At 36.8% G+C, this 12,484-nt stretch overlaps 2 protein-coding genes across 5 annotated transcripts in view; one reads left to right on the plus strand and one right to left on the minus strand.

The window, feature by feature from the left end:
* Positions 1 to 2,025: 2,025 nt before the first annotated feature.
* Positions 2,026 to 8,324, plus strand: LOC109030645 (deoxynucleoside kinase). Of its 2 annotated transcripts, none has more exons than XM_019041711.2 (5): positions 2,026 to 2,209; positions 3,404 to 3,584; positions 4,767 to 4,945; positions 5,179 to 5,297; positions 6,056 to 8,324. In XM_019041711.2, exons 1-5 carry the CDS (start codon positions 2,187 to 2,189, stop codon positions 6,355 to 6,357), a joined length of 804 nt encoding a protein of 267 aa, XP_018897256.2. In that variant the 5' UTR covers positions 2,026 to 2,186; the 3' UTR covers positions 6,358 to 8,324. The 2 variants fall into 2 exon arrangements, with proteins under 2 accessions (XP_018897256.2, XP_018897254.2); XM_019041709.2 differs by having other exon boundaries at positions 2,182 to 2,320.
* Positions 8,325 to 10,853: 2,529 nt separating this feature from the next.
* Positions 10,854 to 12,484, minus strand: part of LOC109030646 (organic cation transporter protein) — a 29,640-nt gene continuing 28,009 nt past the window's right edge. For all 3 annotated transcript variants that reach the window (XM_019041713.2, XM_019041712.2, XM_072298443.1), the window contains exon 12: positions 10,854 to 11,069. In XM_019041713.2, the coding sequence (XP_018897258.2) occupies positions 10,899 to 11,069 (171 nt within the window). In that variant the 3' untranslated portion in view covers positions 10,854 to 10,898. The remainder of the gene's footprint in view (positions 11,070 to 12,484) is intronic.

The following is a 12,484-nucleotide window of genomic DNA, read 5'->3' on the forward strand; positions in this document are numbered from 1 at the left end:
AAAAAACTTGTGTAACATAATGCCTTAATTTTTTTTTCTTTCAACCCATAATTCATTAAATTTTATTGTATTACTTTGTGTGTTTTTTGTAATGCTTAGCTATTTGTTGTATAGTTTATATTTTAATAAAGTTTATGTATATTTGAAATTTTCAATTAATTATGTCTTCTATTGTCTGAATCCTATCCAAAAATGTATTACCACAACTTAGAAAATCATTCCAGACTAGATAGTTTTTTGAAGCACTTATTTGTCTTCTATTTACAGTGGTACTACTGAAAAAGACTGAGGATTTTTTTTTATTTTTATTTTGTACAACCCCTTAAATGCTCAAGTCGGGTCAAATCGACCTGAGGCTTGGTAAAAACATGTCGCCCATGGGTGGTTTGAGGCCGTTTTATACAAACTTCAGATATAGGTTTACATGTGCATTGTAAAAAAAAAAAAAAAAAAAAAAAAAAAAAAAAAAAAAAAAAAAAAACTGATTTCAAATTGAAAAGGAAGGAAACAATATCGAGTGTCAGGGACAACTATCGGCCTCCTAGAAATCCCAAGCCAGGTCAAATTGGCCCGACTATCTTTTCTGGGGTAGTTAGGGTGCCGGTACGTACGAGTTTTAGATATATGTCTACAAATACCTAATATAAAAAGCATTAGACATCAAATTGAAATAAAAAGAAAGAAATCGAGTGCCGCCGAAGATAAGAGAGATTTATTCAGGCTTCACTTTTCAACTTTTTTGCCGAATCTTAGCGACTCCTCGGAGCATTGAGAGTTCAAGCCTCGCACCATCACGCCTTCAATTTTGCGGATGCAACATGGACATCCATCGAGTACGAATAGCTGTATCTCCGCGCCGTTAGCAACGCGCATCTTTTCCCTCGCACTTTTCCCATGTTGTGTTGGCCGAATCGCTCTGCATTCCCGCGTCTAACTGGTGTCTAGAATGAAGCAATCTCTAGAAGCAATAGGTTTTTGATGTCGAGTTGTCGAGTGAAAATTTTTCTGCTTTAAATTGGATTTTCACACCTGAATGAGCATTTTAAGTTTTTTTTTTTTTTAAAATCTCCCTAATTACATCAGAAGTCGTCTAATTTCCTCTCATATTTTATTTGTTCAATGGAGAACGAGGCAACACCAAGACCTTAAAATTTTTAGGAACCTAAGTGTATACAGGGTGATCCAGATGCCGCGCATTACCTCTTTAACTCTGTTCTTGCCCCTTTTCCACTCACGAAATTTCAGGTCTGTAGCTCATAGAAAATTGGTTCAAACGTTACAGGGATGATGCCTGGTGCTAGTGGTGCGGCATACTTTTGGATCACTCTGTACATTCATAATCCTGGGTTCATAAAATAAAAGCATGATGAACGAAAATTCAAGTACCTATGTCCTCTAGAAAGCATTGACAGGAAAAAATAATCGGAACAATTATAGGTGCCTACATCAAAAAGCAATAATTCAAAAGAAAGGAGCTGACTTTTCATGAAATTCATAATTCCTAACCCATTGAACTGATTGAATAACACATAAATTAATGCAGAAAGGTCCTGTATGATACCTGGGTTTTATTCGTGGCTTCCTTATATCAATAACATTGGCGAAATTGAGAAAAAAAAGTAAGAAAAAATGTCTGAGTGATCAAACACAAAAGCACAACAATACAGAAAACAAGGACGGACCTTAAATGAAAAGGCTGAATTTTGATAAGAATACAATATAATTAATGCGAAAAGTATCTAATTTGTTCCCGAACGATACCCGGCTTTCATACTAAACATAATTGTATCAATAACTTACGCAAAAGTAATAAATATTGCAAAGAAAAGCGGATTAACAGATGCACGGACTGGGCCGGGCGGGCGCACGGACATAAATGAATCAGGCAGCGCGAACCGTGGGCAACGCGCGAACCTCTCCGCTCCCGTCCTATCCTGCCTATCTGGATGGCAGGAGGGGGCTAGAGGAAACCTGCGCAGTAAGTTCGTTTTGCCCCACTGCGCATTGCGCATTTGATTTATTTGGAGGGAAAAAGGCGGAAAGAAAAAAGCTTCCCCGATTGCTTTATCATTGTTTGTTATCAGTTTGCTGAGTCCTCCGAATCGAATTTTACGTCAAGTAAATGAGTGTATTTTCTTGGTTCTCTGCGATTTGACGCCTGACGTAATTCAGTACTTGCTTCTTGAATGGTCTCAACTTTCTTTTTCAGGTATGTAACCTAGTTTTCTCCTGCACGGCTAAGTACAACGAGCATGCGGGCGCCAACTCCAACCCTTCAACGCTTGCTATGTTGTCTCTCAGCGAGCCACCTTGTCATTCCGTAAGGCCAATTTTCATCGGAATTCCTCATTAATTACTTCTAGACCATGGAAAACCTGCTAGCTATCAAAACTGACGATTGAACTGCTGGATAATGACAGATACCAATCTAACCTATAGTGTAAACAATGGGAACACCGCGCCAACTGTCCTCAACCGATGCGGTTTTTTCCTCAAATGGCCAAGTTAATTAGCCATAGAATTAGTTTCCAGACTTATACTGACTTTCTTTACACTCTGCTGTTATCGTGTCAGGTGAAGAAATAGTGATAATAGCTTTAAGACTGGTTGCGTTGCTCATGGCACTCATACCTTTTTTTCTACGGTTCTTGGTCATTTTTGTCTATATGTATTGTCCCCGCGTCGAATTGATGAAAGCCCAATTAGAGCACATACACTCTCAAATATAATCATGAATTTCAATGCAACATATACTTTTACCCAACTCAAATAGTGTGGTTATATCAGTGTGGTTTGATGAATTTTCTACAATGCTATGTCACTTGACACTGTAGGTGTACTTGAACGAGTACTGAAAAAACTCGGAGGATCGTAGGCTCTAACTTCTTATCCACTCTTAACTCCCTGTATCAAATAACTCCCACAAGAATCATGATCATGATAGTAAAATGAACGATCTTTGGAAGATAGTGTCGAATTGTTATGTAATGAATAGATGGAGTGACAACCAATGGTCTGCATCTCAGTGGAGTGCAAGGAGAGAGAAAAGCTAAAGATTATAGTTACTTATGTTGTCCTGTTGGTAGATAATTCTTGGGTGTACGTAGTTGTGATTTTGGAAAAATTCTTCACATCATAATGACCAGGTAGGTTATACACTTAAGCATTTGCACTGTGATTCTGTTGCCGAAAACAATCATTTACTCACTCTGAAATAATACTTATATAAAGTCTGATATAGCAAATTTAGGAGTTCAACTTCACGTGTCCTGTACGTAAGATATATTGAAGGGTTGATTCTATTGCGAGGGTCAAGAATGTTGCTGAAAGCATAACATTTCCTAGTATTTACAGTGAAATATTATTTCCTACACTCTCTCATCCTCTGATTCTTATTTTGCAGGTGGATTGACCGTGTTATTGCTGTTGGATCTAGAGCTAATCATTCTTGCAGTGCATCCGTCAAGATGGATAAGAAATTGAAGAAAAGGCCTTTTAAAGTCTCGATTGAAGGAAATGTTGGATGCGGCAAATCTACTCTCATTGACTATTTTAAACAATTCCCGGAAGTGGATGCTTGTCCTGTAAGTTGATTTTCTATTACAACCAACCAGGGCTGGATTTACCATTTTGCTGTCAGTGTGCCAAAAGCTGTTTGCCACCTTGATATGGTAGCACCTTCCTCCCTCCTTCCTGCCTGTTAAAATTCTGTAACTCCTCCTTACTGTTGGAAATTTCCCATAGGTCTTGTTACACTGTCAATTACATACACATTCCCATCAAACGGAAAGAGATAATGTGAAACCTACCAAGCTTATTGCGCGTTCACATGGTGATTCCTCTGCCCTCACTTTGACCAGAATTCGTTAAAATTTTCTATGTGTGTATTTGCCCTTACTTAATGCACACTTGAAAATTCAGACTCGAGACAGATAGGAGGGAACTCTGTATGATAACATTTCATTGAGTTGATTTTTAAAGCTCTCACACAAAATTGACATTTATTTTGCGCTTATGTTCCCCAAATATCTCCATTTTTAAGAAGGTTGAAGTATGAATGAAGGGCACCGCCTTCAATAAAATTAGGAAGATTTTTTTTTTTTTTTACTACTTCAAATACCACACAAGTGGTAATCCTTGCGCTTCCAGTAAGAGCCAGAGATTTGCCATCAAGTAAGATCTATGTATTAGAATCGAAAATTTGTGATGAATATTTCAACCTTGGAGGAGTCAAGTATCCTACCTTAAAGCAGAATACGCAAGTAGAGACCTCCTCAAAAGAGTTCACATACATATATGAGGACCTTTCCGACCAAACAGCTCATACCCATGTCAACATCACTAAGATTGTGTAACTTTTCTTTTTTTTATAAGTACTCCAAATCACTCACATTATGAATTTCTCTGCCAAAATATTTAGAAAAATAGAAAGAAAATTTGAGGCAAATTTCAGAACAAAGCTCACAGCTCTCTACCAACTAGACAGTTGAACAGATGCACAATCTTAGCATCGTTTACATGGGTATAAGCTGTTTGGTCGGGAAGGTCCTCATATGAAGTGTCATGGAAAATCTGCCTCTTGATTCTTGCATGCAGTTTCATTATGAAAATGAAGATGACAGATTTTCTGTCACACTCTTCAAGTGTATCAAATTATTTGGTGTGGACTTTAATGATCATCTGATTTCCTTTTTGTATCCCTTTCAACTTATCTAAGTTATAATTTTCTTGTAATACTCACTGATATTGAATTCTCTAATGTGAAGGAACCAGTTGCTGAGTGGAGAAATTTTCATGGGCACAATTTATTACACCTCCTTTACTCGGATCCTGATAAATGGAACTTCCCCTTCCAACATAATGTTCAGTTGTCACGATTGAAACTGCAGACCAAAGATACTGACAAAGCTGTTCAAATTTTCGAGAGATCCCTCCAAAATAACAGGTAATTAAACATTTGACTTTTTACTCAGATCCATTTCAGGTTTTAATAATCAGTCCTTGTCTGAATACTTCATGAGACTGAGTTTTAAATATTGCCTTAGTTCGTTTTTTTCTCGTATAAAAGTGGCATTTTTTATGTATGCACTTTGCTTCTTGAGCCATAGCTGTGACACAATGATACTTACATGGTTATGTTTATGTAGTATTGTAAGAGTATGAATTTTTTTCCAACAGACACTGTTTCGTAGAAATGGCTCATGACGAAGGGGTTCTGACAGATCCTGAATACACGGCAATGTGTGAATGGTACAGCTGGATAGAAAACAACATGGACATTGGCTTGGACTTAATCGGTAAGATTGTATCAAATTTCCTTTTTAATGATTCAGTAACAAAACAATGAAATAATCAGGACCATAAAAAATGTTGTGAACTTTTTTCGTTCACTTTAAAAGTCGTCCATTGCATTACTTTTTGGACAGCCTCTATATGAAACCTATGTAGTTGAACTGTCTACCCTCTTACACACTCCTGCATGTAGGAATAAGAGACTGGGATGTTTTGCTGCCCATTGGAGTAAAATTTCTGTCAGTTGGATGACCATTCATGATAAAACCACATAAGTTGGGTTTTTTTCTAGTCCTGTCCTTTTCCCCATGAACAATGAAGTTGATTTTTAGCTGTTATTGAACCTCTGTTTTCTTCAAGTCAGCAAGTTGCTTCCTGCCTACATATTTTTTTTTCCTATCATTAAGATATTTTTTCTATAAATGAATGAAAATGTAAAGTTTCCTATAGCATCTTATCGTAGTTTAACAGATTTATTAAATATTCCATCAAAATTTTAAGACAGCAAGTGAGTAAAAGCTGGGACATTCATGCATTTTTATCTTTTATCTGGGTAAAATTGTGCCAGAGAAAGATCGAACTTATTCCAGAGCTTCCATCTTTTCGAACCATAGACATGGCAAAATGGGAAATAAATCTAGCGAAAGTAGGCTGAAAAAATTTTGCATAGTTTTTGATACCTCCCATTTTGCCTTTGCCTAAGTTATATTGATCCTTTAATTATTAACTGGTCACTAGCTAATTATAATTTTTTATTTTACAGTTTATTTGCGAAGCAGTCCTGAAATCGTATATGAAAGAATGTGTCGCAGAGCGAGACCTGAAGAAAAACCAGTGTCACTAGAGTACCTCACTGTGCTTCATGAAGCATATGAAAAATGGTTAATGCAAACTGACCCTGCCTCGCTACCTGCCCCAGTTCTAGTATTAGATGTGAACCAAGATCTTCCGTATGTTTCAAAGCTGTACCAAATGTATGAAAATTACATCCTAGGGAAACAAACGGTTCCTAAGCACTGTGATAATGTCTTCAGTAATGTTGGAACTCAATCCGTAACAGTATAACCTGCCAATAATTTTTCATCAGAACAAGACTGAACCAGACTGCCGTAGAACTTAGGCTTTATTGTAATTTTTTTATAGTGCAAAAAAAAATTGTTACCTTCATTCCAAATTTCATCAATCAACTTCAATGGATTTTGGTAAAAACTACAAAAAAAACGGAGAAATGAAACTCCTGTTTGTAAAATCTCAAAAATTTGTTTTTGTAACCACCCTTTTCTACCAGTTGTTCCTCAAACTATTTTGTCCCATCAGCTGCAATCGATGTTTATAGATTTGTTAAGTGGATAGACACATCAAGTTATTAGTTCCAATAAGATAAATTAGGGCTCTTACTGATGTCTGTGTATTTTTTTACCTTTTTTAACAATGTTAAGTATAAGTCATCCTCTACCCATTATTTCCAGGAATATAATGAATGCTCAATGTGTGGGGGTTAAGTTTAAGTCAGGAAATGGGAGTATAAACATAATAAAATGAAGATATGCAAGCTTCTGAAGCTCATTTTAAATGTTGAAGCTAATGAGTCATTGTGAGCAAATGCTTTTTTTCCTTCTATTTTTTTCTAAATTTCACGATGATTCATTGGTATGACTTATTTCATAGTTTTAGTTTAGCTCAGACCCATCAAGAGAATTTGATGTGTGCAAATCCAAAATGTTACTGTTGGTTCTTAAACATTATTTATTTTTGTAGGTCTGGAAGTTTGTATTGACAATTAAAACGTATAGACTTAGGAGGATGTCAGGAACATAGCAACATAGCCTTTCTTATATTAATACCCGGTGGCCTAATCAGAGGCTTTGGTACACTTAAATAAATAAGACAGAAAGTAATTAAAAGTTCTCCTTTCTGAAAGTTAAATGTTTATCCAGTGGTTTGGAATCATGTTTGGTTTTCATAGGCTGAAAAAATGGTTTATTTTACATGGTTTGTGATAATGTGTTTCACTTGGCGGAAAATTGAGAATTTTGTTGTAGCAAAATGTGCAATAATTGCAAATAATGTCTGAAATAGCAGTTAAATCAAAACTGGCCACTACCTCTTTTAAAGCTCCCATAAGTTTTGGATGGTATTGTCCACGACTTTTGTATCTCAACTAATGCCCATTTGATTTCTATTTCAGCCATCAGTTTCCTCCATTTCATACAATAGTAAAGCAAATTGTGTAAATTTTTTCAAGAAAACTGTTATTTTTTAAATTCTGACCAACAGCGTGAATGCAACGTAAACCTTAATTATGTACAAAAATTAGTCAGTAAGGTTAGGGTCAGTAAGGGAAGGTATGTTAGTGTTTTTTGAAAAGTTTCTTTAACGTTGATGTTTAGAAAACATCAGAGATACTTAAATACTTTGTTTTCTTTTTGCATTGTTAGTTATTTTCTATTTTTATAATTGTCTATTTCTGCAAGAGTAGAAATTCATTTTCATACACATTTAATATAGTTTTTATTAGATTTTTTTCCCCCAATGAAAGTTTGTTTCTTATCGTAAGTTGTGTCTTTTTACAGTCACACATTTTTTTTTTAAGCTGATCAGTTTTGCTTATTTTAATTAAATTTCCTTTACTGAATCTTCCCCTAAATTATCCGAGAGCCTGTAATTTATTTAGTTATACTTACCTTAGTTCTCTATATTCAACAATTAGTATAGTTTCAGTCGCTGATAGTGGCTCAATCTTGAGATATTCCATACTACACGTTATTAAGTAGCACTAAGCATTTGAGTGAAATACCTAGATATACTGCCTAAATCAATCTCTATTTTCTTATGCATTCTGAAATGGCTATGTAGGTAAAGTGCTTGCTCATCATTAAAAAGAAGAAGACTTGGTTTTTACTTATTTTGTTTAATAAAGTAAATCTAGTCTGAATGTTTGTGTGGATCTAGTTGCTATACTTGAGCAGATTTTTATGGATTAAAATGTTTTGTATGATTGAAAATAAAAATTTATGTTGATCACTCAAAGACTTGAACATGTTCCTTTTCTTTGCCTTTTCCTCTCAGCTTAAAAAGCTTACTTCTTTGCCATCTGGATTTTACTTAGAAGGCATCAGAGTCATAAGCCACATTTTCAAGGTAGCTCAGATGTATCCCTCTATTACATAGCGTTTTTCCTGGCATGTTGGTATCATGACTATTATACTGTATCATGCCATCTTAATTCCTGAACCGATAACAGAATAAACAAGACTTTCATTTTACACCATACAGACTGTTATTGAGTTCAGCAGAAAGGAACTAGCCCACAGGGGGGCAAAATTGAGGAACGAAGGATTGAAGTTTCAATCTTCCATTAGTCTCAATGTAGTATTTACATTGCAAATCTACTTTCATTTAAAAAAAAATACTCTCTCAAATGTGCGTTTTTACTGCGGAGAAACTTGAACCGCACGCGCCTTATTAATGGCAAGATAAGGATGCAACTATTCGTGTTTTCTGGATGTCTGCGTTGCATACAGTTGTGTATGGCATACACAACAAATTGCAGGCGCTCTGCCTTTCTTAAGCACAACTTATGGCTGCGGTTCATAGTCCATAAGTGTTTTCTGCATTGCATTTAAAACCGTGTTCAATTAAATCCTCAAAATTCGGATGAGTTGCGTAGGACCACGGCAGCGTTGCCATACGGTGCATTTTCCATTGATCATCTGCCGAAAACATTGCGAATGTCAATCCCGTAAATCACGGGAAAAAATTAAATTGCCGCAATTTGCGTCTAGCGCTCAGAATTGTTCGTGATTAGAGTCTTTATCAGAAATCACGCCAATTAAGCACTGAAAAGTCGGGGATTTTTATGTTAAAAACATCTATGAAAGTTTGGGAATTTTTAAATCCAAGAAAACTTGTCACCTTGCTAACATAACAGCGATGATCACAAAGGGTCGTGATCCCGCTCGGTTTTGCCGAAAACGGTCCCGCTAATTGGTCAACCATTTGGCAACGCTGTCATGTTGCTACTTGTCTCATCCGAATTTCGAGGCTTTCATGGTAAACACGATTGTAATTGCAACGTATAAAACCCTTGAGATGTAACAACCGTAGCCATACTTTGTGCTCGGGAGACTCAGAGCGCCTGCAATTTTTTGTGTATGCAACGTGGGCATCCCAAGAACACGAATAGTTGCATCCGCAAGCCTACCCGTTGAAAAAGCTTGAGAACTACTCTGCCGTGCTAAGGAAAAACGCCATATGAGCCTTCAGACGTTGCCAAGTCCCCTTCGATAAAACTCCAATTTACTGGGAAAATTGTGGATATTTATTTCCAAAATTTTCAGACAATTTCGTACGTAATTTAATGTATGATATCTGAAGATTTCAAAGAAAAATATGCATGAATGTTGTCAAAAACACATGTTTTATTGAGGGAAATTTGGCAACTCTCGAACCCTGGTAAAAATTGGCGATAAGAGCTGCGTTTCAAAATACCGTAGGAATTCTTATATAGCCGGATAAAGAAGGCTACAGAAAATCATATAGCTGGCTGTAGAATGCGGAGAAAATCATACGGCCGGGCCATACGAAGCGACAAAAAATTATGCAGCCGGGCTATAGTTCTCATCGCCGGGCTTTACACTTTATCGCCTGGTTGTTGCTTTTTTGCCATCGATTATGAAAGGCTTTAAGGAATTGTGTAGAAATTCGTGTGCTTTGGAAATCATTAAGTTTGATACGGAGCCACCTTAATATTTACAAAACACACATTGTATTTTCCTTTAATACATATTTTTTTTTCATCAATTAAAATGAGAGTAATCCATACTGGATGTGCAAAAATTTCAAAATCATGAGTTGAATAAAGCTGACTCCGCCAGATTAAATGGAGCAGCGCGGTGCGGCGACGCACTGGCGCCTACAAACCTAACAGGGATACTTCACGCATTGCGCAACGCGTGAAGTATCCCTGTTAGGTTTGAAGGCGCCAATGCGCGTTTTGCGCTGGCTGCCCGCCTGCCGCACCGCGCGGCGTGCCACGGCGCTTGAAGCAACTATTTCACACCAGAGGTATTGCACAGTATCATACGAAACTGAAGGCGCTCTAATATGTTAGTAATGGCAGGCAGCGATCAAAAGTACGGAGCTTTCCTTGCAAATATCAACGGCCCAAAAACAGAGCAGTGGTCCAAAAACTCACAAAGTCCTAGCATCCGTAATTAGTGACGTTTAGCATACACTTTATCGCCTGACTGTGAGTTGCTTCGTCGCCATCGGCTATAAAAGGCTATAAGGAATTGTGTAGCCGGCTATAGAAGCTATTGGAAATCTTACAGCCGGCTGTAGGTCTATGGTATTTTGGAACACAGATTCTACTGCCAATTTTTACCAGGGAATGTTCATACGGCATTCTTCCCTAGCACGGCAGTACTGATAAGCATTCAATTTTTTCCGTTCGTGATAGTGAAATGTGTAGGTACCTCATTCATTTCTCACGTCGGCGTTGCACAAAGATACGGTGGTCCGAATATTAGTTGTAAATACATGTAGGAATTGAGAGCTACGTCTTTTAAAGGAAACAAGTTTTTTGGTAATTGTTGGAAGTTGTTTTATTTGAATCGACAACATTGGGCAAAACTGACCTTATCCTCAGGAGGGATTTCCTTACTAGTATTGTACAGAGGTTTACCAGTTGTTTCTGGGATAATGCAAAACAAGATCCCGCAGCAAAGAGACAAAACTCCACAGATGACACTAGGAACATACCACCTTTCCACACCCTGAAAAATAAGTAAATACCATGCATAAAATAAAATAATTTTCACTCGGAAAATATTCAGTAACTGAAACGAAGTAACTTATTAATTCGTGATATTAACAAAGTCATCATTCAGACTCTGAATTTCAGAGACGTAGTTATAAATTTCCTCAATTTGTTTGTCAAGAAACTCTGTACCATTGCTGTTTTCTTGCCCCTAGGTACCTATTAGAATTTTTTTCACAGGTCTTTATCCTCGTGAAATAACTATCTATTCCTCTTAAAAGAGTTTTATTTTTGTCATTGCTTTTGCAAAATTTTGTTCCTCTAAACGATTGGAATAAGAATTAAGATAGAACGAGGCACATTAAGTACCTATATCTATCTTTCCCCAATAAACTGTGTCTTTCTTAGCGGTGCAAGCAAATCTCAAAATGTTCTCTAGTTAGGAGTTTTCCCTAGAAAAATTATTCATGAAATTTTTTTTAAAAAAATGAATTTCATCGTAGGAATTTGGCCAAATAAAGCGGAAGCGCGGAAACACCGCGTAATTGATGGATTACGCGCAAGAACGGGTCAAAAAACGCCTTCAGTGGCGTCAACCCGCAACCCGCAACCCGCAACGATCCACTTTACTTGTCAGCATAAACTGATAATAAGCCAAAAATCTCACAGGATCTAGTGCATTAACTACCGTTTGAATAATGCTTATACCTACGGAGTTTCTTCTCAGGACGAAAGTATTAATGCATCACATCGACGGCCGAAGTACGAAATCGCGTATCTCCAATCGCGACGTTCGCAGACTTCCTGTCATACTTTATTTTTTCGTCGGATGAACTAGTTAACGTAATTTATCGTCAACTCATTCCATGATTGTTTTTCTCCGTCAGCAGAGTGTTCTGTTGAAATTTCAAGTTAAACATTGGCTTATCATCTCTCGAGAAAACCTAATATGAGCGGAAATTTTGAAACGTTGCAATGCAGGTACGTGCTTTTGCACTTTGGCCATCGGTATGTCCCTGTATAGGAGTCATCCTACTAGGATTCTAATTCGTAATCGGCAATTTTTACCTATTAGGCTTTCAGCTACCTATTCTAAATAATTAATCCGCCTACATTTTTTTCGGGGGAAAACCGAGGCGTCATTTGAGGTTAGGGCGATGCTCCCCGCAATTTTAATTTAACTTTATTTTACAGGAATTTTGGCTAAATTAAATCTTTAAGCTAAAAACAAAATTTTAAAGCATTAGTTTCAAGATTAACTTTAAGCATACTTTAATACTTATGTAATTAATGCCCCGTAAGGGGCAGTAGTGCATTTGTATTTAAAAAAAAAAAAAAAAATCAAATCAATTTCAGCCCGTCTTTGGGGACTTTTGAAATTTTTCCCGCATCCTCAGCATATTAATTGGACTTTTTAATTTGAGCGACTTT

This window comes from Bemisia tabaci, chromosome 3 (assembly GCF_918797505.1).
Source record: "Bemisia tabaci chromosome 3, PGI_BMITA_v3".
In the NCBI taxonomy this organism is placed as follows: Eukaryota; Metazoa; Arthropoda; class Insecta; order Hemiptera; family Aleyrodidae; genus Bemisia; species Bemisia tabaci.

What these genes read in the sequence shown, in the direction of transcription:
- LOC109030645 (XM_019041709.2), top strand. Translation starts at nt 2,253, where the DNA reads ATGCGGGCGCCAACTCCAACCCTTCAACGCTTGCTATGTTGTCTCTCA. An exon ending in GCGAGCCACCTTGTCATTCC is followed by an intron (nt 2,321 to 3,403) that starts GTAAGGCCAATT and finishes CTTATTTTGCAG; the next exon opens with GTGGATTGACCGTGTTATTG. An exon ending in AGATCCCTCCAAAATAACAG is followed by an intron (nt 4,946 to 5,178) that starts GTAATTAAACAT and finishes TTTTTCCAACAG; the next exon opens with ACACTGTTTCGTAGAAATGG.